Source organism: Lissotriton vulgaris, chromosome 11, assembly GCF_964263255.1.
Source record: "Lissotriton vulgaris chromosome 11, aLisVul1.2, whole genome shotgun sequence".
Taxonomy (NCBI): Eukaryota; Metazoa; Chordata; class Amphibia; order Caudata; family Salamandridae; genus Lissotriton; species Lissotriton vulgaris.
Genome location: NC_141699.1, coordinates 594,088,680 through 594,114,154, shown reverse-complemented (window position 1 = coordinate 594,114,154; position 25,475 = coordinate 594,088,680). Strand labels below are relative to the sequence as shown.

Genomic DNA, 25,475 nt, shown 5'->3' with positions numbered 1-25,475 from the left:
TATTGGGTAGTTTCCTAGACTTCCATTTTAAATTGCTCGGATCTCTGACTTGTTGTAAAGGAAGTGTAGTCTCTTGGTCTGAGTGTTGTAAATCTTGTGTTGGTGTTATCAGGATTTCCAAGAGATCATCTTCATCTGTCCCGGTTATATTGCCTGAGTCTCCTAGGGCTGCTTTATTCGGGGTTTGCATGAAGATTTTCTTAAACTTCAACTTTCTTATGTATTTAAACAAGTCGATTTTGGCATCCACTAAATTGAATTCACTGGTCGGACAAAAACTGAGTCCTTTCTTCAAGACTTTTATTTCATCAGTGGTTAAAATCCTTTTTGAGAAATTGATGACATTATTGTCTTCCTTGGTAGTTATTGCCTTTTGCGATTGGAGGCACTGCGTGTTACCATTGGGGTGGTGTTGTTCTGTGAACCTCCCCTTGCGCCTCTTCCCCCGCCTTGTCCTCCTCTTTGCTTTTGTTGTGGGGGGTGACTTCTTAATTGCGGTCTCTGGCGGGTCTCCTTCATCACCTGGTACTCGTCGAAAAAAGGTTCCTCTGCTTCATTCTCCTTTGTTCTTGGAGCTTGGTTTTGTTCACCATCTGAGTTTTCTAGTTCCGAAAAAAAAAAATATATATATATATATATATATATATACGTGTATATATATATATGTATGTGTGTATATATATATATATATATATATATATATATATATATATATATATATATATATATATATATATATTCCAAATGTGCCCCCTCATGCCACTGTCACGTGCAAAGAAGAAAGCACTCCTCGTGGGTCGTTTCTGTACTTTTATTGCACAGAAAAACTTGCACAACCAACAGACGCGTTTCGGTATCAACCTTTCTCGATGTTTACCGAAATGTCAAGCCGCAATGTTAAATAACATGGCGGCTTGACGCTTTGGTAAACAGTATACAAGCCATCAAACTGAACTTTTCCTGATAAGGGCGCTTTGTATACAGGACCTACGACGAAAACACAGGTTTAATTTTGCCAAGAACTGCATTGAAGCACCAAGTAGACAGAAGATGAACAGAAATGGTGGATTCTGGGTACTGTGGTCCTAATACCACAGTTAAAGACATTTGAGAAACACAATGTTGGGACACAGGTATGATGGAAATACTTTATTTTCAAGGAACTTTCCTGATGGGATTACAAGTACTTACCAACACTGTGGGATAGAAAAGTAAATTCTTATACATTTGAACACCTACTGCCACTTTAAATCGAACTGGTGGGCATTTGTCCTTCTTCAATGTCTAGAGCTACGTTTTTAAAAAAATGCCAACTAACCCATCCTAAGTAATGCTGCATATGATTAAGCATCGAGGGAGGCGAAACGCGTCATGCTATGCTTGAATGGTCTCCATTAAAGAAAGTGAACAGCGCGTTTGGAGTGGCCTATCTCGAGTTACTATCCTGTAGCTTGTGTTTTGGTGATATATATATATATATATATATAAATAATTCACAATGTACAATAATAGGTTCCCAAAAAGGGTACAGACAACGACAAATACAGTGGCCATGGGCCAAACTGGAAACCAGCCACATGGTCTTGTTTAAAGGGAGCGGGTGGGGTGGAAGTACACATCCCAGAAAACCAAGGGAGCAGACATAAAAAACAGCACTACTGATAGAATGGTACAATTAGGCAGGCAAGAGATAATTAAAAAGGAAACCGCAGGGAAGAAACAATTCTGCTAGACACAATGGAGGACTGGAAAAGAGGCTGAGGTGGACAAGGCTAACACCTGGGAGGCCTATGCAGAGAGACAGGTCACAGCGTATAAGAAATTAGCCTTGGAAGACCAATGCCAGAAATTAAAGCCCAACCAAAGAGCCAGTGTAAAGAAGAGAAGGAATAGATAGCGTGACAGTGCCCACAGCCTAGGATGGCCAGAAGCAAGGGAAAGTCCCTGTATGCACTGAACAACTCGTGCCAGGCCAACAAACCAGGGAACAATGTCCTTGATGATCCTGACACCCCCCAAGAACAGACTCTGTAGCCTATAACGTACAAGGGAGATGATCCCCCAAAAGGGATGAGAACTGCAACTACACACGTAAGAAGCGGAGGAAATTCACCGGAAAAGAATCCTAAGGGATCATAAACTTTCATACTATCGAACCCGGAGTGGATGGTCAACAAACCCATGTTCGAGAAGAAAGAAAGAGGAACATTCATCATATATCCCCAAAAAAGGGCAGAAGGCACACCTGAAGAACAGCCAGGACAGTAATGAAATGTTGGGGTTGGTATCTGAGGGGTCATGGAAATAGCTCCAATCAGAAAGTGAAATCAACTGCGTGCAAGACAAAAGCAGAGGAAAAACAGGCACAGAAGAGGTAGTGCGGCTGATTTGGAGGGAGGGAGGGAGGGAGGGAGAGGGAGAGGGGGAGGGAGAGGGAGAGGGGGAGGAGGAGGGGGAGGGGGAGGAGGAGGGGGAGGGGGAGGAGGAGGGGGAGGGGGAGGAGGAGGGGGAGGGAAAGAGCGAGAGAGAGAGAGAGCGAGACCGACCGTGTTTAGCGAGAACAAGCACATGAAGTGCTAACGCCTTGAGAAAGAAAGAACACAATTCCGGGCAGAACAGGACAAAACTGTGAGCCAAAAAACATGCCCCTTCCCTTGCAGCTGCTAGGAAAGAAGGGCACCAGACAGGGTGGAAAGAACCCCCTCGCCCGTGCGACAAACACTCATTTATTAAACCGTTAATTAAAACCGTAACATACTAACGACATATTGATACTCAATAAAATATTAACATATATAAAAATTAATAAAAGTTATGTACACATTTATAGATCTGGAAATGCAGATAAATTTAAAGTCCAAATGGCAACATTCCAAGTAAGTTGAATATATCACAATTGGGCATTTGATCCAGAGAAGGTGTGTAATATAAAAAGAGAAAACAATAACAAAGAGTGTCACAATACTTGTTACTAAAGGTTTAGCTTCCATCAACGTTAATTTATGCAATGAGAGTGGAGCTTGTCAGTTTCTTAAGACTGGGCATTATGCAGTCCAGTTAAAATAATATTAACAAACTTACCAGCTCTTGCTAGAACTTGGGCTGAATTGTAACAGAAGCACAGATCAGATGCTTCCCTGCAATGTCTCAGTAACTTTTCCCGAAAAACTGGAACCAGAAGGCGTTGGCGATCATTGGCAAGATGAGGGCAACAACTTAACAAATGTAACCAGGATTCCTATGGATAACTGCAGAGCCTATATGTTAGTTGGCCATTCCTCCAAGCCCACAGCGGGTTAAAGTCATAAATTGGAAGGGCTAGCAACCTCATATAAATGATTTTATTGCGAGTCTGTGATTGAAGAGAATAGTAAAAATATGGTTGCGGTTTTCCCTTAATATACGAGTCATTCAAAGCTGCAAAAAGTGGTTTTTTGGGGAGCCGAGCAACATCCCTCTTGAATGACACTAGAGTAAAAAATTTTTTATCGTTTTTTTCCACATTGACAGGGAAAAGATTGGATTAGAAATGTTTCAACAATCTTCAATGTGGAAATGGCCAAGTGCAGCTGTCTGTGCCAAGGGGAGAGTTAATTCGCAAACAATGATTGCAATTGCTCTTTCATGCATTGAGCTGGAGCGCCTAGGATGCAGATGTAGAATTTAATTAAGTCTCCCAGACAATGAAGATCTGCGCTTGCCAGGCCCAGCTCAAGTCTCAACCTCGCCCTCCTTGCGTGCTGGGGAGCCGAAAATATTTTCTTATAGGCCATTATTTGATAGTTTGCTAAAAATGAATCCATTTTGCCAGGGAAGGCCAAATGGCCATAGGAAATTGCCAGGAGTAGTTTGGCGCACAGAACCCTTAAAATTGGCTCGGCTGTCGGGCTGTGCAATTGCCGATTCAAGCGCCTTAAACGATGAATAACCCCTGCTCCCTTGGAGCGAAGATATTTGAGATGAGAAACTTTATTTGCCTTTTCATTAAATCACACTCCTAGATAGTTATAGCTAGTGCAGGTAACTATGTGCAGGTCGCCTGCTCGCCTGGACAGATTTGTCTTTTTTTTATGTTTCCCAAAAATCATGACTTTGGTTTTTGATTCGTTCATCAAAAGATTGTTTTTGATGTTATATTTATTACGGGCAGTGAGCGCTCTTTGTAGACCTGTTTTTGTATGGTCCATGATGATAATGTCATCAACGTTTTGCATGACCTGTAAACATATGCCACCCAGTTTTGGGGCAACCAAAGTTGCACCTGCCAGTTCTTTAGGCAAATCAGCAGTATAAAGATTGAATAATAGCGGAGCTAATACACAGCCTTGCTTTAGACCATTTTTTGTTGCAATTTTTGTAGATACTGTTGTGGCACTTGTTTTGATCCTCACCCAGGTTTTCTGATGCAGAGATATCAGTACAGAGAGAAGTGCAGGTGGTATCCCCCATAAGTATAGTTAGTTCCATAGTGTCCCTCGGTTGACTTTATCGAACGCTGCACTGTAGTCAACAAAGCAGCAGAATAACGGTAGTTGATTGGCCAGAGTAGCTCTCCAGGACAGATCGGACAGTGCTATTATATTATCCGTTGTCGAACAGCCTGGCCTAAAGCCTGACTGAGTGTGGGGAAGAATGATATTTTCTGTGACCCAGTTTTCAAGTTCTACCAGCAGGACTCGAGCATAGACCTTAGCTTCAATATCCAGTAAAGCTATCAGCCTATAATTAGTTGAATTTGAGCGATTACCCTTATTATAAAGTGGTTGTAATATTGAGCCCTGCCAGGTGGATGGGATTCACACTCAAAAAACAGGGAGTGGTATAGGAGGGGAGAATCCCAGTGCACTATCTTCTGACTTGCATCAGTCCACCATGCACGGCATATGGAGACACCAATAAGGGGTACTACGGCGTAAAACATATTGAGGAATAACTGTAAAGCATACAGACTAAGTAAGTACCCTGTTGGACAAGGAGGCAACAGTGCATCTGCACAATACCATGAAAACACTCCAATCAGAACATGGGTAGAAAGCAAAGAACACCACCGGCATAGACGAAGAGGGTCAGAAATTAAGATACATGCCAGAAAACAACCAGGGACCACAACCTGTCTGAAAATGAAAGAAAAAAAATACAGCTAGGGCAGGAGGCACAACACCGGACAGCACACGAAGGGACGAGGGAAAAGGAGCTAACTGACACTGCCCTAAAATGGCTCATGCATTAAAAAAATGAAGGAGACCATCTCCAGCCAGAGAGCATGGTATAGCAATTGGGGCTTAGAATTTCGCTCCACCAAGGCGGAGTAAACAGCCTAAGAAATGCCGAAGGGACGTAGCCAGGCATGCTGGCAAAAAGCTACCAAAAGGGCTATGGCCTGCCCGACAGAATCAGTGGAAAATATGCCACCACGAATCAGTAATGTAGTCACCTGATCAACTGAACAAGAGTATCCCGAGACTCACTGGGGAAAGAGTGGAGAAGGCGTGAGACCGAATACCACAATACATGAGAAAAACTGCTCAAAACACAAGTTGTATTAAGGGACCGCAAAGCGGAGCTGGTAGCGGAAAAGATATATCGGGTCAAGGCATCTAGCCCTTTAGACTCTCTGTCCGGAGGAACGTCAGGCACGGTGCTGATGTTGGGGAGGCTATAGCAGTCTGAACCGTAAAGCTTCGCGGAGAAATCTGAATGGACAAGGCAGAGAGGTTCTCCAGGAGCAGTAAGGTGCCTATGAGTAATAGAACTGTCCACAGAGGGCCTTGAAATGGGCTTAGCCCAAGGGCCCAACAGAACACCAAAAAGAGTTTCACTGAAGGGAAGCACAGGCTCAGTTCTCAGTTGGCTCCACTAGAGCACCCCAAGTAGGGAATTAATGGTCTTTCCACAAAAGGAGGCTGCAGCCCCAGAACTACATCAACTCTCCGTAAAAGCTGAGCAAAAGCTGAGCTAGCCTTCGAAGCGAGGAGGAGAAAACAGGCCAGAGGATGGGGAAGAGTCAAGGCCACCAGCGCCACCAATGTTAAAAACCCAATGAAACTCCGAAGGAAGCTCACCTATGTGAGCATGCGCATAAACAAAATACCCTCGTGCCATAGAGAAAAATGCAGGGGGTTCACCCGAAAGTGGAAGGTAGCCCGAAGGGGATTGGCCGCCGGTGCTCTTACCAACGTCAACCGTGATCAAGAAGACGACACCTCTGCGTCCGGTAGAAGAGACAAAGTAGAAGCTATTGGTGTCATTGACGCCAGAGTTAGCACCGACGGATCCAATCACAGGTGGGAACTCCGAAGGGCTGTGCAATGGTGCAGAAAGGGAGTCCGGTACGGATTTGGAGGGCGTCGCGAGGCCTCACCGACCTTCTCAGGGCCAAGAGGCCAGCTGGAGGGCAGTTGAGAGCCAAAAATGGCATGAAAAAAGAGATAGTAGTCCCTCATCTGAGCCACCTTTGCCTAGGTGCTGGGAAAAAAAGACTTGGAATAGACACCCTCTCCAACATGGGAGGAATTGGAGGCGAGTCTGGGACAACAAGTGTATGCAGTAAAGTTGGGGAAGACTGTGGTGCTGACCGTCTATGGCGTGACTTACCTGGAGATACCGAAGGCGAAGGACTTCGGAAGCTGTCTCTCGACCGGTCCTCGAAGGAAGAAGATGACTGTGACTGTCACAGTGCGGCTACCAGTGTCATGCGGTGCTCCAGCAGAGACGACAACTGAAGCTGAAGACATGAGTCTAGAGGTGGGCACCTAGAGGTGGGCCAAGGTGGGCACCTAGACACCACATGCAAACAGAATGGGAGCTCGACATTGTAGACCCCAGGACCTCAAAGATATCTAGAAAAAAACACACTGTATCAACGACAAACGTCGAGAGAGGCCAAAAATGAGCAGAGGTACAGCACTCCTGATCCGCGTGGAAAGAAAGAAACTGACGTCAGGGGAGAGCTTATAAGAACTCCGACAATGTCACATCCGGTCGACGGCGTCACATCCAGTGGACAACATCGTATAGAGTCGCCTGGTGCCCTCTACTGATGTGCAGAGGTACTGATGTGGAAACATTTCCAGATCCAGGCTAGCACCTGGGGATAATTTTAAGGTAAGTTATCTGTGGCTAGACGTCTCTATCAGATAATTTGTTTTAATTATTTCAAATGCATTACCAACGTGCTTGCTAAACAGATTCTTTCCAGTAATCATCATTTTCTATTTACTTAAGCTTCTTCCTCTGCCTAAACTAGGGAATGTCATCTTTTATATAAACCAGTATAAACCAGAAGCCACCTACAATTTGGCAGAATCACTTGCGACTAATGCAGCCTTAGTGCAATTATTGGATATACATTGGCCTCCACTGACCATCCTTATGACAGCAAGTCAAATCCTGTAGAACAATTATGTTCCCACAAAGGATTTACCCTCTAGAAACCCTCACCCACGGCTTTGCTCCTATGAAGCCTCTACACCAGACTCACCCAAGCAATGTACACACCCTCCTTACTGCCTTCAATCACACAACAAAGAATATTGAAACACTATTGTAAAAATACAAGTTTTAAAGTCAAAGTACTAGGACCCTATAAATAGATTTCACCTTCATCATATTAGCAGTATCTCTTACTACGATGACATTGATGCGCTACTCAATCAGGAAGTCCCCCAGAAGTGACACTATCCCACAAGAAACTTCCTTGTGACCCAAAGAAAGGCCAGATCCTCTATCTGGTCAATAAAAATAAACTCTGAACCCACAGTTTTAGCAACCAATTGTTAATCATCAATCTCCCCTTCCAAATGAATAATTTTGAAAAAGAAGTACGAGCCCATTTGCAATCCCACACTGTAAATATATGTCCAACAACCTTCCACATAATAAGCAGTCAGACTTGGGTTCTCGCTGAATCAGAGAAACAACAACTACACAAGTTGTAGATGATGACCTCACAGCTAATATTACTGGAATCCTATTTAGAATTCACCACCATTAATCATATTGCCCCCATTGATAGTTTTACCTTCCAAGGGAGCATGGAATACAAGTGACATAATCATATCCTACAGAAGCAAGATGCCTCATACCTTCTGTTGAGAGTTGTTATATCGCAAAGTCATATTACCCCACTGAATGCTCTGATATTATTTGATGCAGCGAAATGGTTGGGTAATCTCCCTGATATGGTGACAAAAACTAAGCCCTCACAAATGCTTTCAGTGTATCCATTAAACATTCCACAACACTCTGTTGAACTTCTAATATACTGTTTTGTTGTTTTGCGGGGCTTGTGGCAGTCAATCTTCAATTACAGGTTGTTAAACAAGTACGTGGCTCCAAAGCAAGATCCACTCCTTAGATTCATCTATCTTGAGTTAGAAAGCCCTTGATTCCCAGGTTTGGATCCCTTAGGGTCAACCTACGATCATACTTCTTTCTATCTTTCCAAGTCTATTGTTCAGTGTTATAGAAGCAGTGTCCATCTTACTGGACAATGCTTGTCTCATGGAATTTGACAATCTGTTACAAGAATAACTTTCACTTTAAGTGAAGACAAATGTAGCAAGCAGGATGTTTGGCAATCCAAGGAAATCTAGTATTTAAAATGGAGGTAGAACTTAATTGGAAAATAAAAGAATGCCTTTGGAACAAACCCAGTAAGTCACAAAAATGTTATATATCCTTATGCAACCAGTTGCAGAGTCTCGTAATATCGACAGAACAGCTAGGGTGCTTCTCAGTGCAACTGGCCTAACGGCTGGGGCGGTCAACCTCGAATCTGGGGAACTGGGTTCGAGTCTCAGCAATGACGCTGAACATCCTGTGATTCCGGACAAATCACTTAATCCCCCCGTGCCTAACAATAAAATTAATGTGTCCTCATGTAATGCAACTGGTGCTATGTAAAGCGCTCTGATACCCGATTCGGGTCTAGTTCGCGCTATGTAAATCTCTATATAAAAATATTTAAAATATTAAAAATCTTCAATTAATGTAGCCAACTATGAAGATCACAATGTACGTATTGTACCACATCCTAGAGGCTCTAAATAGATCACCGTTTAACAGTGTGAGGTGTGGAGGGTGGAGGGTCTCATTTACCCACTGTGTCCAATTCTGGAGGCCTTGGCCGGAGCATTGTGTTCATTTTTGCAGGCCTCACTTCGAGTATGCCTCCAGTTCTGAAGGCACACCTCTAGAGTACTGAGTCTGGTTTCACTGCATCTTACTGCGACAATTGATCTTGCTCTAGATCAGGGGTTTCCAACCTTTTGTGTAGTGAGAGGTACTTCTGGTCTAAACCCAAAGCAACTCGCGTATGGCACTGGTTGCGCCGCCCTAAAGCCGGCCCTGGCGGTAGCAGCACAGTACAAAGATAAAAACTCACAACTCTCCTCTGCTGACAACTAGATATCAGAAGAATGGCAAAGACGAGAGTCAATGCAAATACTGGCTCAACTCTATTGCTGGACAAACATCTTGCCTGAAGTCTTTTTTGAACAGAACAATTAATAGAAAGGCCAACACGCCTTTAAAGATAGTAGACTTCTTAATCTCCACCTGCTCAAACCCTATGCAAGGACTTTTAATTTGAATGTCGGCTGCCACTGTGCTTTGTTACTTTTAAGGCAGATATAAAGACTGTGGCAGCCGATGTTAAAATCAATGGTCCTCGCATGCTCGAAAAAGCTATCACAGTCCTATAGAGGCAAATATATAGAGCGCTGTAGTAATCGGTGAAAGGCTTTCACTATTACTACACAGCGCTATATATTTGCCTTTAAATGACTATGAAAGCTGTTCAGTGCAGGCAAACTCTTATGATTTTGACATTGTCTGACACTGTGGTAGCAGTCAGTGCCTACAAGGAACTTTGATGTTAAGGTTGGTTGCCACGCGCTTTATTCCTTAATGCAGATGTAAAGCACAGTGGCAGCCGATGTTAAAATCAAAGTTACTTGCATGCACTGAGGCGATTTCACTGACTACTACGCAAGGGAAATGAAAGCGTGGTAAAGTCAGTGAAAGCGGATTAGTGCAAACAAGAACATTGCATTTTAACACAGGCTGCCACCGCGGTATAGGCCCACTTCCTGAAAGGAGTTTTAATTTTAACGTTGCCTGCCACTGCGCTTTATTACCAAAGGCAGATCTAAAGCGCAGTGGCAGCCAGCGTTAAAATGAAAGAACCATCAATGCAGTTGATTTTACTGATTCTGCTAATGCTCAGTCAGGGGCCCACTTACCTCACAGCTGCTCCGGGGGCCCCAAACGGAGAGTAAATACGAAGCACGGTGCCAGCCTGGAAAAGACAGGTGGGGCAGACTAAGAGGAAGAAAGTCACATTCTTCAGCCCGCCCCACCCCAGCTAAGCTCTCTTCAGCCAATCAGATGGTTTGTGTTAGGGCGGGCAAGGGCTGATGGCTTTCAAAGAGAATAAAGGGTTACAAAATAAAATGCCTAAATGACGTTTCAATAATTAGATAGCAGCGCGAGCTACTCCCAAAGGCTCAGTGAGCTACCGGTAGCTCGCGATCGACCGGTTGGAGACCCCTGCTCTAGATAATATTAGCTCTCATGGAGACGAATGATCATCTTTTAGTACACTGCATTGATAGTTCAAGAAAACTACAAACCTGTATTGACCCATTTAATCAAATGAACAGTTTTCCTTTAGGGATAATAAATTACTTTCCTGTTACACTAAAGAAAGACATTACTAGTATTACAGGGTAAGGAGGGGGAGAGAGGCTGAAGGCACAAAGTATTGCACAAACGAATGAACAAGTAGTCCTGGACAGCACAATTCTACTAAAACGGAATTCCATCTAAGCTGGCATGATTGAGGACAAAGTATTTTGTTGCATTTTGAGGTCAGGAGTTAAGGAAACCAGTGAGCCAAAGACAGGGCACTGAGCAGAAAGAGGCTGCTCCAGGGCTGCTAGTCGGTACCTGGCACCCTCACCTTCTTTACAGTCGTGCTTGTTGTCATGCAGGATAAAGCCGCTGCGGCACTGGCATGTGTAGCTTCCAAAGGTGTTGGCACAGTCGTGCTGGCACCCTCCATTGTCCTTGGAGCACTCGTCCTTGTCTGAAAGAAAACAGAGATAAGTGTCAGTTCTCAGCAGCAAAGTGAAGAGTCCCCCCACCCCTCTTCTCCCCTCAGCCACTGCTTCCTTTGCTTTTGAGTCAATTGGCGTATTGAACCAGCTACTCGTGAAAGTAGTCTACCAACCATAAAGGTTTCAGTAGGGGACCCCCCACCCTCGCTGAGCATGAGCAACTCTGAGCAGAGATAAAGAGCTCAACATTCTCCTACCTTATCTTCCTATCTTTCAAACAAAAGATAATCTTACTCACCTCTACCAATTGCACTTCATTTAGAATATAGGCTCTTTTCCATTGCCAAATCGTGTGCCTCTTACACCTCCTCACAGCGGGTTTGAATAATATGCCCTAACAGTTTAAAAGCATGAAAACTGGGAACGTGCAACCTTTCCTCAATCTCTTTTACAGGAGCCTCATACCGCTGTTCTGGCTATCGAATCTGTTCATAAAGGACGCCATACATTGCAGACCAGGAATGCTTGTGTGCGAACTGGTAAAGGAAACGGATCAATTTAAATACAAAACCTCTAAAGTCCCATTCTGAGGCATAAGATTACCAGGAAAAGAACAATTGATAGAGGAGGCACCTTTAGCATTAGCAAATCACAGAGAACCTGATTATTAATACCTGTATTGCTAAACAAATCTGGAGTTTGGCTCACAAAAGGAATTTTTACCAGAACAAGGAAAGTGTTCCCTTTGTGGCATACATCTGGTAAGCCATACAAGCTGCCTTTGAATGATAATCTTTAGTTTGCAACTTTGAGGATGATGCAGACTTACATGCAGGCAGTTCTTCCGGCATTCAGAGGTAGGGGTAGAATTAGCACTTGTTTTTCTCAAAGTTTAAGTTGTTGGGACTCACATAAGCAAGTGTCCTTTATTGATGTCTGCAGTTATACTAAGATATATTAAGGTGGGGCACTTGTATGCCACACAATGCACCAATAAAGTTGTCTCAAGACTACCATATATCCCCAATTGACGCTACTGTTAGTGTGAGTTCTCACTGGTTTGGCAGAAAATCTGAATCCGAGGGTATGATGGATATGCACTGTTTGTCCAGAGACCTCAACATTTATACCTTTTACGGCATAGTTTTTAGTCTTGCACCATGAAAAAAAAGCACTGGCAAAGCCATCTCCAAAAGGTGACTGCCAAACCTTTAGCTTTGCCAATGCCCGCTTGAATTTGAATTATGCATCTATCCAGGTTCTTCCGCTTTAGTGAAAAGAACTCCCAGGAGGTTGGGTAGTTCTTCCTACTTTCAGTTGGAGGGGACACATGTTGGACCTGGCATCTTTTGGCGTGCTTCCCCAGTATTTTTGCTTTCTGACCACCGGTTTTCAATGGTATGTTGGACTCCGTTTTGCTGGTTGTGTGCCTCTGCACAGTTTCTTAATGCTGTTCGGTGTTAAAGTGTAAGTGCTTCTACATTAAATTGTGTTTATAGATCGGTGTTTCCACGTTTGGCGTATTTGATTTACTACTGAGTTCTTAGTACGGTGCACTGTGTGTGCCCAGGGCATGTAAATCAAACGCTGCTAGTGGGCCTACAGCACTGATTGTGCCACCCAACCAAGCAGCCTTTCAAATGTGTCTCAGACCTGCCACTGCAGTGTCTGAGTGCAGTTTTTACTGCCATGTCGATCTAGATAGCAAGTGCCCCTACTTGCCAGGCCTTAACCTTCCCCTTTCTTACATGTAAGGCACCCCTTAGGTAGGCCCAAGGTACCCCCATGGACACGTTGCAGTGTATGTGAAAGGTAGGACATGCCCTGGTGGGTGTGACATGTCCCGATAGTGAAATACTCCCAAAATCGTTTTGGACTATCGAGAGGCTATCTGTCCCATAGGCTAACATGGGAGTTGCTTTGTAACATCTTACAAGTACAACTTTCCATTGGGACAAGATAGAGAAATGGAGTTTAGGCTCTCTGAACTCAGAATTTAATAACACATCTTATTAGGAGATGGTTTTTAAATTGTGTGTTTGAAAATGCCACTTTTAGAAAGTAGGCATTTTCTTGTCTAACAATTCTGTGTGCCTCTGCTGGTGTGTGTATTGACTGTTTTGGAGTGTCAGGAGCGGAGGATATGCATTCACTGTTGACAGTCACAAGAGGGGTTGAGGTGTGCCCTGCCTTTCCTGGCTGACTCATAGTTTGCATTAAGAGTGGTGGGAGGAGCTTTCACTAGCATCTGAATAAGTTGTGCCTGCTCTGAACAATGCCGTCTCCACCTCCTGTAGCCAAGTAGGGCCAGAGAGGGCCAAACTGGTTTGGACTTGGCTCAGAGACCATTGCCACAAAGAGAACAAATAGAAAATGTGGTATACATATTGGAGCCCTGGCCCCAGGACTTTAGAACTCTTTTGGATCGAGGATCCTGCCAAGAAAAAGAGCTGGAGAAGCTGTGAGGCGGAACTACCACTTTGCTGTGTGCTTTGCTGCGTTGGCTTGCAGTGGTTGCTTATATCTTGGGCAGAGAAAGGACTGGATGGATGTTTCTGTAACTTCTTTGTTTGAGTTTCTACAGCTTGCCCCTTGTTCAATAAGTCTCAGGAACAGACCTCAAGTTCATCTGCTACCAGCACTGGGAACTGTGTGTTTTGTGCTGCAACAGAAGAAAAAGCAACCTGTTGTCGGCTCAGTGTCATGAAGGCACCACAGAGGGCACGCCTGCACTTTGCACCACCACCAAGGTCTCACCAACAACGCCTGATACTGCCACAAGCTGCTGCTTGCACCATCACCTAGGGGCACCGCAACTATGCACCGCCTCGCACCACTCCACCACCCTGGTATCCCTGATGACCACGTCCCACACCGACATCAAATCGGCTACTTGCACTGTGGTTTGAGGGCACAGCTCGCCACACCGCTTCACTATGCACAGCAGCCCCGAAGCCCGCGGTTCTAACTTCAACTGCTCGGAATTTCTATCTGCAAAGCATGTGACTTCAGGGGCCCGACAACTCCTGTCCCGATTTCCAGTACCGAAGCCGGCTCTTCGGAGCTCACTGCGAGCTCCCCAAAGCCCTACATTTCTAAAGTTACTGTTTTTGAGGGTCTTCCCAACACCGTAGCTGGGCCGCGAAGCTGTGGTAAGCCAAAACTGTTTGGATTTGTTGTTAACGACGCCGGAGCAATCCACTTCAAGGAACTTTATTTAAAGTACACTTTTGCTTATTGATATTTCTAAGAACTGTATGGTGAATTCTTTTTCAGTTTTTGGTCTTGTTTTGCACTGATAAAATATTGGATATTTTTCGGATAACTGGTGTGGTGTTCTTATGTAGTGTTTTCACTGTATTTCTGCTTGTTTTGTGCAAATGGTTTACATACTGCCTTTGAGATAAGCCTGGCTGCTCGTGCCAAGCTACCAAGGGAGTGAGCAGGGGTTATTTTAGAAGTGTATCCACCTTATCCTGAGTAGGAAGAAGGGTCCCTACTTGTATAGGGTAACTGCCTGCCAACTAGACACCCCATATTTCTAACACATACTATATGTCTTTAATGCGTATGTCTATGATGCTCATTGATGATTTTAAAATATAATAAAAATGCTTTTGAAAATAATTATGGTAAAGATGCTATGCTGTATGGGTGCAATCAAATCAAGCACAAGGAACTGAGACAGACTAGACTGACATCCTATCATGAGCAAGTAGATGACCCAAGGCCCATTTTATGTATTGATTTAGTCACATGGTGTTCCACATCAAATAGCGAACGCCGTCTGTATGCAAAATCCAACAAGATTGCTTCAAGACAGGAAGAGTGAACCAGATGTCAGACTTGACTGTGTTAGAGCCCACAGTTGAATAGCAAACTGCAGTAATATACAGTCTGTGATGTACATTTGGGAAGCAGCCCAGGAAATAAATATAAAATGCAGAGTTTGCCTCTTTTTATTTGGTTGAATTATCTGAACGTTATTTTAAAAGCTCCACAATTTAACGGTCTCAGACAGAAATCACTATGAACACTGTTGAACGAGTCTAATAAAAGGACTTTTTTTTGCTGCAAGATAAATAACTAGGATTTGTATTTTTTTATGCTGATTTTATCGACCAGGCTGTACTTTATGGCACAAGTTGCTTTTGTTTTTTTCCAAAAAATAAAGTATTACAAAAACATTTGAATAAGTCATAAGATCTTCATAGGATGTCAAACAAATAAATACATTCACTACAGCAAGTGGTCAGCCATTCTGTTAGGCAACATAAATTCCAGTTTTCAGCTCACACAAGCCTGTAGACCACATGGATTAGCATATCAAGATGGCAACTCTAATGGATTGGATTGGAAAACTTGCCTTGGGTCTTACCTAGGGATTTCCTTGGCACATAAATACCAAACATCAGCCATTACCTGTTTAACAGACTGACATTGACAGAAACAAGACAACTGGACTAAAGAGGAGTGAAGGGAAGACTCCGATGCCAACTGAACAACAGAACCAAAATATAGACCACAGACAAAAATGCTTGGCAAAATGACAACTAGCCCCTTACAAGCCAGTTAAGTCAATAACCAACGTCCCACTTTAATGTCCCATCAGAAACAAGAGTCTGAGCAGGTAACGCCATGCTTGGGCCACCCTGTGGCATCACCAGGTGTCTGGAACAGTGGCTGCTGTCCTCCAGTGCCCATAGGGGAGGAGGGAGCCATAGGCTAACACTGGGGCCCACATGATCGGTCTACATTGGTGAAGTCGGTTCAGTAGGGAGGGCGAATCCTTTTTTTGGTTCGGAGCTTCATGTTGGGTCTCCCCCTGGAAGTCCGCTGCTTCTGCTGGTGCTTGGGTGGCTGCTTTGACTGCTGCTTTAGCTGCTGATACTTTTTTTCTGAAATCAGAAAGGAGCACGAGAAAGAGAGAGACAAAGAGGTAGAAAAGGAGACGAGAGGAAGAAAAACGTTCCATGTGTATATTCTATGTGAGGTAAGGAGTGTTCTTCAAGTCGCAGAATTTGCGGGATCAGAGGCAGAGCAGGTGCCAGTAAGAACGGAAGTAAGTAGGGAAAAGGGGAAACGTGCAGGAACACGGCCATATCCAGCTGCATGCAAGGTTAAGTGCTACTGTGAAGAAGCAGAAGACACTACCAAGAACCCATTTGGATTTAGAACCTGGAAGTAAGAAATGCCTGCAGGCGCCAAGAATTTGAAAGGGATTACCTCAAATCCTCTCAAGAACTGCTCTTCATTGCCTTACTTAGTAGCACGTGGGATCTCCCATGGATTCACAGATCTGTTAGCACATGGTAGTGCACTAGTAAAAGTCAGAAAAAAGTTTTATTGCCAATAGTTTTGAATGGGGAATCCATGAGAAGAACACACTCTTGTGCCAAAGAGCTATCCGATCAACAAGGACTTAGAAACTGAAGGGACAGGTGGACATTTCATGGTCTCTTTGTTCCCTTTTACACGCATTCATAGCACCCGCAAAGGCTTGGAGCTCAATCAGATCTCAATGGCTATCTATCGAAGCAACAAGAAGAGTGCATTTTAATCTGAAATGAATGCTGGGTGGACCCCCACGTTGAAGCAACATTTTTTTGTTCCGAAGAAGTCTTCCCTCAAAGTGCGGTTTATTTCTGAAAAAAAAACACAATGGTGTTGACATGCAGGGAGTTTTCTACCCACTCATGAGGGCCAATGTTGATCTTCCCTGTTCATGCCCCCAATGCAAAGGTAGGGAAAGTATGCATTGGCGGTCTGCCCTAAACAGAATGAACCTTCCAGGACATCAGAAGCAGCTACCCCTTTGCCAGGAGGGCTGCTGCAACCACAGACCACTGGTGGAGCTGGCAGAGGCTCTAATGGTGGCCAATCATAGGTTACCCACCTCTTAATGAGGTAGGTATGGGAACCACAAAGTTAGTGGAACAGGAACCTTGCAGATTTACTATGTGCTTCCCCTCCACAAATACCCCTTTCCACCAACCCAGTCTCTTTCTTCTCGTAATCCATGTGTTCTGATATGCTGTACTTTATTTGTTTATCCACTAAATCAGAAGTACAGACTTTCAATAATATGAAATCAGAAGTTCATAAGAGACAGGAAACATTCTGGAAGCCTGCTCACCACAGATAATTTGTTGTTGAAATATTAATATATTTTTGACTGGACAGATTGGGAGTATGTAAGCCCACAGTCAGGGTAAGAAGAGTGTATGTGCAGACAATTGCACAGAAAACAAAGATCTCCAGAACCAGAGGGCCAATCCCAGTTTAGGTATATGAAGTAAGCCAATTTTCTCACTACAGACAACTGGCTGCTTGCATACAGTTACTACAATTAGATTTGTCATTGTGCTTGCATTCTATGCAGACCTTATATAACCTACATTAATTGTGCCTACGGTCTATCCAGACCTCACATAACCTTCATTAATTTATTGTTTCATTGCCTGTCTCAACACTTAAACTTCAATGGCTTACATCAGAGGTCTAAGACCTTTCTAAACTACCTGAACTCTGCTTGAATCTGGGGGGGGCAGAGCTAGCCGGCAAGCGTAATGGCCGCTTAATCCCGCAGCTCCGCCGTGCACGAACCAAATCATCCTTAAATATCCTTTTACAGCGACGTCCGAAGATCGGCCCCGGCTTTCGCGACCTGCCCGGGGAGTGAGGAATGGGCGGACGACCCGACGGAGGCGGGGGAGCAGGACCGCAGCAGAACGAGAGAGTGCGGCGCCTCGCTGGAACAAGGCCGCGAGGCCGCGGACTGGATTTCTGGAGCACCCGGGCGGCGTGATAGGACCTGCGGCTGTGGCCGCAGAGAAGGTACCGGTCCAGCGGCTCCTCCCCCTCCCGAGAGCGGAGAGTTTGCCAACGGTGTGCCTGGGGTTGACGACCCACGCCCCCCACACCCCCGCTGCTACACACTGCGGAGAGAGACCCGGGAAATTACCCCCCCCCCCTCCGAGGACATTGATAAGGGGCGAAGAAGTGCTACGGCCCCCCCTCCTGGTCACACTGAAGAGTGCCTGATTTGGTGGGACCCCCGGGGCCTCATAACGACGCACATTTGGGGGTGAGAGAGCTCGGGTGCTTTACCCTGAAGGACTTACGTGAGGCGCGGGACTACCCCTCGCAAGATCTTTGCGCCCTTTCTACAGACGGCGCCTGCTGGGCCGGAGGAGCGGGGCGACTTTGAGGAGGCTACTCCAATCGCTCCTGAGGGGGAAAGTATCTACTGGTACCCATGAGGCTGGCCTCTTGACTGACGGAGACCTCGCGCATTCCGACTCGCCCGCCAGAGTTGAATCTGGCTTGATCCTTTCTCCGGCGGCCTACGCCCTGATACCGATGGCCCGCAATACTGCAGATCCCCAGTCGAAGGGTGGTTCAAGGTGTAGAGCAGATTGCAAGTGCCTAAGCCTGGTGCAAATCCGACCTGAGGCCTACCCCAGCGGCCCTGCGTTTTTGTGTGGTCTCTAGGAGCGAGTGGTGGCATAATGGGAAAGGGGGACAGGACCCAAAGTAAGCTCCCCTTGACGCAGAAACGTCTATTGCAGCAGAGCCCGGCTGCGGAGGGCGCCTCGGCGGAGCGTTCGGTGGAGGCTCCGAGCGTGGACTCAGACTTAAAAACTATGCTTCTCTCCATGGAGCAGGGCATCCAGGCCAGCATCTCGGCCCTGGGGTCCAAGATCGACGCGATGTCCTACAGAATGGATCGAATGGCGGAGAGGCTGGACAAGCATGCTGAGAGGCACGATATGGCCGAACGCAGAATGACGGAGGTGGAGGAGGCGCAAACCGATCTGGACACGGCGCAGAAAAAGATGGAACGGATGATGCGGACATTGCAAGATAAAACCGAGGATTTGGAAGCGCGTTCTCGGCGTTGTAACCTGCGCATCACGGGCCTTCCAGAGTCTACGGAAACGGGCCCTATGGAGCGCTTTGTGGAACAGCTTCTAGTGAAACTTCTGGGAGACGGAGTGTTCTCCAATATGTTCACAGTGGAGAGAGCACACAGATCGCTGGCACTCAAGCCGCAGCCGGGCGCGCCTCCGCGCCCTGTCATAGCGAAACTTCTCAACTACAGGGACAGAGACACTGCTCTTCGCCTGGCACGCACGAAACAGAACCTGCAGTATGAGGGGTCGGCTATATCCCTGTACCCAGACTTTACAGCTAAGGTACAAGAGGAGCAGAAGCAGTTCATACCGCACAAGAAACGTCTGAGGGAGATGGGTCTGGACTACGCGCTGTTGTATCCGGCCAAACTACGTGTCAACAAAGGAGGCCACTCTCATATTTTCACGGATCCCAAAGCGCTGCAACAAGCAATGAAGCGATGGTCGAGGGAAACGAAAGAGAGCTCGGACAAGAACCATGAGGACGGCGAAAGCGACTGCCGACCAGGATTGAATCTTTCTTATTTGGGGCACCCCGCGACTCGCTGGGTGGTTGGCAAGCGGGATCCCGGACTATTCTCGTTGAGACCGACTCCAGGTGGGGTGAAGGACCACATGATGCTCTCCCTGAAGACTGCGAGCTGCACAGATAAGTGATGTGGGGGGCGGGTTGGGAGTGGGGCTGCCCTGGTTTCGCGCTCCACGCGACTCCAGTCCTGACACCAGCAGGGACATACTGCATGGGACTTTTCCGTAGCTATCAAGGGATGAAGGAACTGGTCCTGGGACAATTTCCCGGTCAAGGTCATGGGCATGTCCCACACGGGGGCGATATGACACTGGTTATTGTTATTTTGTAGAACGTTGCACTAACTAGGGTTCCTGTGCATGGCGGGAGCGGGTGGAAAGGCTGACATGAGTTCTGAGACATAGGTTGAGACTATGACATTTGGCTACCTAGGCCCCCGCGCGTTCAGCATATTGGTTTGTTGGTTGACTTCGGTTGGGGTGGGTGCTCTGGGGAGTTGCTGTTCCTGGGGGGAGGGGCGGGCGGGAGGTTGGGGAGGAGGGGCTATTTTCGGACTGTTCGCTGTACCCTCTGGATGATTTGAGTAATGTTGGTGTCATGGCAGCATTGTACTATTATATGACCTCAGCTGGCTCCGATGGCTAGTGCCCGGGTGACGAACTTGGATAACCCTCCTGATTCCTTAAGGGAGCTGACCTGGAATGTTAGGGGTCTCAATGACCACAGGAAGCTAAGGAAAGTACTCCATTACCTACAGAGACACCATATAGATCTGGCGCTCATTCAGGAAACCCATTTACCGCTCACCAGCAAAATGCTGCAGCACAGGGGCCTATTGGGTAATTCCACAGTAGCGGGCTACACTACACACTCTAGGGGTGTCTTTACTTGGGTGAATCCGCGCTCTAACTTGGCCCTACGACTGCTTAAGGCGGATCCTGAGGGCCGTTACCTAATTTCGAGGTGCGAGGGTAAGGGCCACGACCTAATTGTAGTGAATGTATATGGCCCGAACTATGACTCCCCTGACTTCTATTCCCGGTTGGCACTCTGTTGTAGGACTTATGCTTCAGCACACATGCTCTGGGGGGGTGATTTTAACCTAGTGTTAGACCCCGGGTTGGATAGGTCTTCTGGTCCCACGGGCAAACCGGCTGCAGCGGCTGTAACCCTACAAGCAGAGTTTCTGACATTAGATCTAGTGGATGTGTGGAGAAGCAGGAATGCGGGCAGGGGTGGGTTTACACACTACTCTTCCTACCATGACATACTGTAAGCGGGACCACAGGAAGAGGCAGTAGGCGGGTCTTAGTGATCAAAGAAAAAGATTTTATTGATGACAAAAGTTGGTCAGTGCTTTTGAGCCTGCCCGGGTGCTTCCTTGGTGACCGACTCCTTTCAGCCCGACTCTTTGACAGGACCCCCTCGGTTCGCCTTGACTTTAAGGTCCGCTTTCGTTCTGCTCCGTCCTGCTCCGTCGTGTCGCTTTCTCACCCAGGAGATATGTAAATGAAGGGAGAAAAAGCGCGTTACTGTCACGGCCTTTCTCTTTCTATATCCCATTCACCAGTGAGGGGGGAAAAAGGGAGTGATATGACTTCGGAAAAGTGCTCCCCAAGCTTTTGTAGACAGTACCCCCGTGAAGCTGTGAGTCTACTAAGAGCAGTAGGGGCCAATCTGCACCCTCCCCTTTCCCGTGTCTACTCTTGAAGCGCTCTAGCGCCTTGCCCGTTTCCCGATCCAAGCCGCTATGCGCTCACGTACCTCGTGAAGCCACGCCCCTCCAGGGGAGTGGCTGGGCGGATCGCGGTGTCGGTGGCCTCCAGGCTCGGTTCCTGGCTCCGATGGTCCTCCGGATGCCGCTGGCAGTCTCTCGTCTCGGCGGGGCTCCTCTCGATCCGCTCTCTCCTCCTCGACACTATGGACGTCGTCTTCGCCGTCTCGCTCGAGTCTCACCGACCGCCTCTCCTCTGCGGGGCTGATGTCCGACGGGCTCTGCTCCGGGTCTGCGTTGTCGTCCTGTCGGAAGTCCTGGGGAGCGTCCTGCATCCGCTGGAATCCCTCGTAGGTCTCTGCCTCCTCCGTAGGCTCCCTTGTCTGGATCCGTCGCTGTATTCTCCAGACCGGGGAGTCCTCGTCCCACCACTCGTCTCGGCTTCGCTCTGTTCCTCTCCTCTTCCAAGCTGCTCCGCCGGTGTACAGACACACCTCTTCTGGCTCACCTGCGTCTTTTCTAGGGTAGTTTGGCCACTCCCCCTCATCACCTGGAGACCATTTAAAGGGGCTGCTACCTAGGTCCTCTTCGTCTCCGCTGTATGCTTCCTCCACTTGGTGCCAACACGGTGATTTCAGGCTGGGCTGTGGAAACACAAAGGGGGGTCCACAAGTTACTTCGACCCCAGGGGGCGCCAGGGGCACCCCGTTACACATACATACTAGGATCGACTACTGGTTGGCCTCTCATTCCATCTCTAGCCAGATTGTAGAATGCACTGTACTCACGCGGACACTGTCGGACCACTCGCCAATACTGTTGGTCCTGGCGACGCCGAATCGCAGGATCCCCCCGTTCACCTGGCGCTTCCCGCCATATGCCCTATTGGATGATACCTTTAGAGGGGAACTGGCGGAGGAAATAGACCTCTTCTTTGAGAAGAACTTGGGCTCAGTGGATAACTTCCACACGATCTGGGAGGCATTCAAGGTCTTCATTCGTGGGGTAGCCATGTCCAAACACTCAAGTGTGCTGAAGGCTATACGTCAGCAACTCCGTACATTGGAGTCTCAACTGGCGGATCTGGAGTCGAAACTTTTGACTGACTCGGACCCCACGGTGGCTGACAAGCTGAGATCCCTAATCTCAGAATTCAACGAAGAGGCGGACAGGGAGGTCTGTTATATGGGGAAATACGCCTCAGCGAGGACATACGGCGAGAGCGAGCGCCCTAGCTCGCTGCTAGCTAGAATATTGCGAGAAGATAAGCGAACCCCCAGACTGTCAGAGCTAGAAACCTCGGGAGGGAACATAGTCACGTCCGACGGGGACATTCTCTCTACCTTCCGTGACTACTACTCTGACCTGTACACTACCAAAACGTGCGATCTGGAGGCGGACATGGACGATTACCTAGAGCATATACAACTACCATTCTTAGCGCAGTCGGATAGGGAGTTTCTCAGGTCGCCTATACAGGCAGACGAGCTCTTGGAGGCCCTGGCTTCCATGAGAGCACATACCGCTCCCGGGATCGATGGCCTGACAGTCGGCTTCTATAAGGCCTTTAAGGACAAACTCATCCCACACCTCTTGTCCCTGTTTGACGAGATATGCGAGGAAGGCAGCATGCCCGGCACAATGAGTGAGGCCCTCCTGGTTACCATACTGAAGCCGGGTAAACCCCCTGGTGTCTGCAGTTCATACAGACCGATATCGCTCTTAAATGTCGACGCTAAACTTTATGCCAAGGTACTGGCCGCCCGACTGTCCCTGATCGCGCCAGAGGTGGTTGCTCCGGAGCAGTCCAGTTTTGTACCAGGACGGAACTTGTCCTATAATATACGCACGGTGTTGGGCACCATGCAGCATGTGCGTCAGGATGCGAAGGCCGTCGCCATTTTCCTGGACATGGAAAAGGCGTTCGATTCTGTCGATTGGCCATTCATGCGAAAGGTATTGCACCGTATGGGGTTGGGGGAGCAGTTTTTACAAATGATTGGCGCGCTGTACTGGCGGCCGGTGGCTAGGGTGCGACTAGGAGATCAGGTCTCGGACCCCTTCCCCATTAGCAGAGGCACGAGGCGGGGGTGCCCCTTGTCTCCGTTGTTATACGCCCTCGTGGCTGAACCACTCGCGTGCGCGCTGCGAGAATATCACTGGCACAGGGGGGTTAGCTTTCCGTCCTACAAAATAGTCATTTCAACATATGCGGATGACACACTACTGTACGTTCGAAATCCGGACTCCAACCTTTCGCCGGTTCTCCAAGAGGTAGTGCGCTTTGGAGCCCTCTCGGGCCTAAAGGTTAACTGGGAGAAATCGGTGGCGTTCCCATTGACCCCAGTGACGGATCGTTTCGACATGGAATATCCGTTACGATGGTCAGTAGACCCGGTACGGTATCTTGGCATAATGATCCACACTGATCCAGAGGTACTTTTCAATGAAAACTATGGGGTGGCTTTCAGTAAGTGTGAGGACGACGTGGACAGATGGTGTAAGCTCCCGCTTTCCTTGATGGGCCGCGTTGCCATCATGAAGATGGTGATTCTACCGAGATTTTTATTCCTGTTCAACACCCTGCCCATCATTCTGTCGAAGGCCTTCTTTCGAAACCTAACGAAACTCATGATCCGATTGGCTTGGGGGGGAAGACAACCGCGTGTCCGATGGAGCATTCTTACACTTGCGTGTGAATTGGGTGGCCTGGGTGCGCCTGATCTGGAGAATTATTATAGAGTGGCCCAGGCCGCACACCTGCACACATGGATTCATGGTGATGAAAACATTCCGCACGTACGGATGGAGCGACTATTTGCGGAGCCACTTCCACTTCCGGCCACGATCTGTACTCCGGTTGACATAGGGTGGGCGTTTTGGACTCGATCACGGCTACGAAACACGCCTGGAATGCCTTACTGCAGGCTAGGGAAGAAGTGCTGCTATACTCCCCTGCGATGGCGGTGGAGTGGCAGCAGTGGCTGGCACCTGTTGGGGACAGGAACGTACTCAGAGCGCTGCATGAGCTAGGGCTTGAGTCGGCGGGGGTTCTGTTTGAGGATGGTACGGTCAAAACGTGGGACCAGGTCACCCAGGGCGTTGAAGGCCCGACTCTGTTACAGCGGTTCCAGTTCCACAGACTTAGGACTGCCATGAGAGACGTCCTGGGCCCAGATCTAGCTGAGCCACCGGACATCCCAGAACTCTCGTACGTCATAGCTACGGCGTCCCCACGGCATTTGACGACACATCTATACAAGAGCAGTGAATCATACAGAGCGCAGGAGCCTTCCAAGGCCCGACTGGCTTGGCAAGCTGACCTCGAGATAGAAATAGATGATTCGATGTGGGCATATTGCTGTGCCAACACTAGGAAGGTATCTCTGAATGGACGCCACAGACTGGTACACTTTAAATTCCTGCAGAGAGTTTATTATACTCCTGAACGCCTGCATCGCTATGGCCTTAGACAATCCCCTGAATGCGAGCGCTGCCACACTCCGGTGGCGGACTTCCTACATATGGCGTGGGGCTGCCCCAAGATATATGAGTTCTGGGTGGCGGTTATTTCGGAATTGAGCGAGATACTCGACCAGGAACTGCCGGTAGATCCGGCGTTGGCTCTGCTGGGCTATTCGAAACCCCTGCCGGTAGCGTGTAGAAGGTTGGCGGATATGGGTCTACTGTTGGCGAGACGTACGGTGGCGCAGTGCTGGATGAGGGGCCCGACCCCGACCAAAAAACGATGGGCCAGAGATATGGTATACTGCTGCATGCAGGCGGAACACTACAGCGAACTCCTCCCCCCCACCAGCAGACCTAAGAACTTCTGGGGCTTATATAACATCTTCAGGACCACTAGGGAGGACACAGGGGAAGCGCAGCGGGAGGAGGAGGAGGATACACAATTGACGACACCAACACACCACCGTCGTAGGACCTTAGTCAAGGACGGGGATACGGGGATTGGAGTGACAGGGCGACGGCTGGGTGGAGTACTGAAGCCTGGCTGCCGTGGGGCGAGAGGCGGACGTTGATACAGAGGGGTGGTCACACAAAGGGACAGGTACACACACTCCCGGAACACACAATGGGAGCCACACTAGGGACGAGAGAGGTGGACACCAACACAAAGACTACAACATAGCAAATCCAGTAACAGTCGGATCAGCGCACGGACGGGAGACCATGAGGGAGGGGGGGCGAGGGGGGGGGGGGGGAGTTCAATGGGAGTTTTCTACTTGTTTTGAATA

General features: G+C 47.7%; 1 protein-coding gene across 1 annotated transcript in view; it reads right to left on the bottom strand.

Moving 5' to 3' along the window:
* Window positions 1-25,475, bottom strand: part of BMP1 (bone morphogenetic protein 1) — a 629,932-nt gene that overhangs the window by 70,462 nt on the left and 533,995 nt on the right. The window contains exon 16 of the mRNA XM_086943688.1: window positions 10,964-11,089. Coding sequence (XP_086799814.1) covers window positions 10,964-11,089 — 126 coding nt within the window. The remainder of the gene's footprint in view (window positions 1-10,963; window positions 11,090-25,475) is intronic.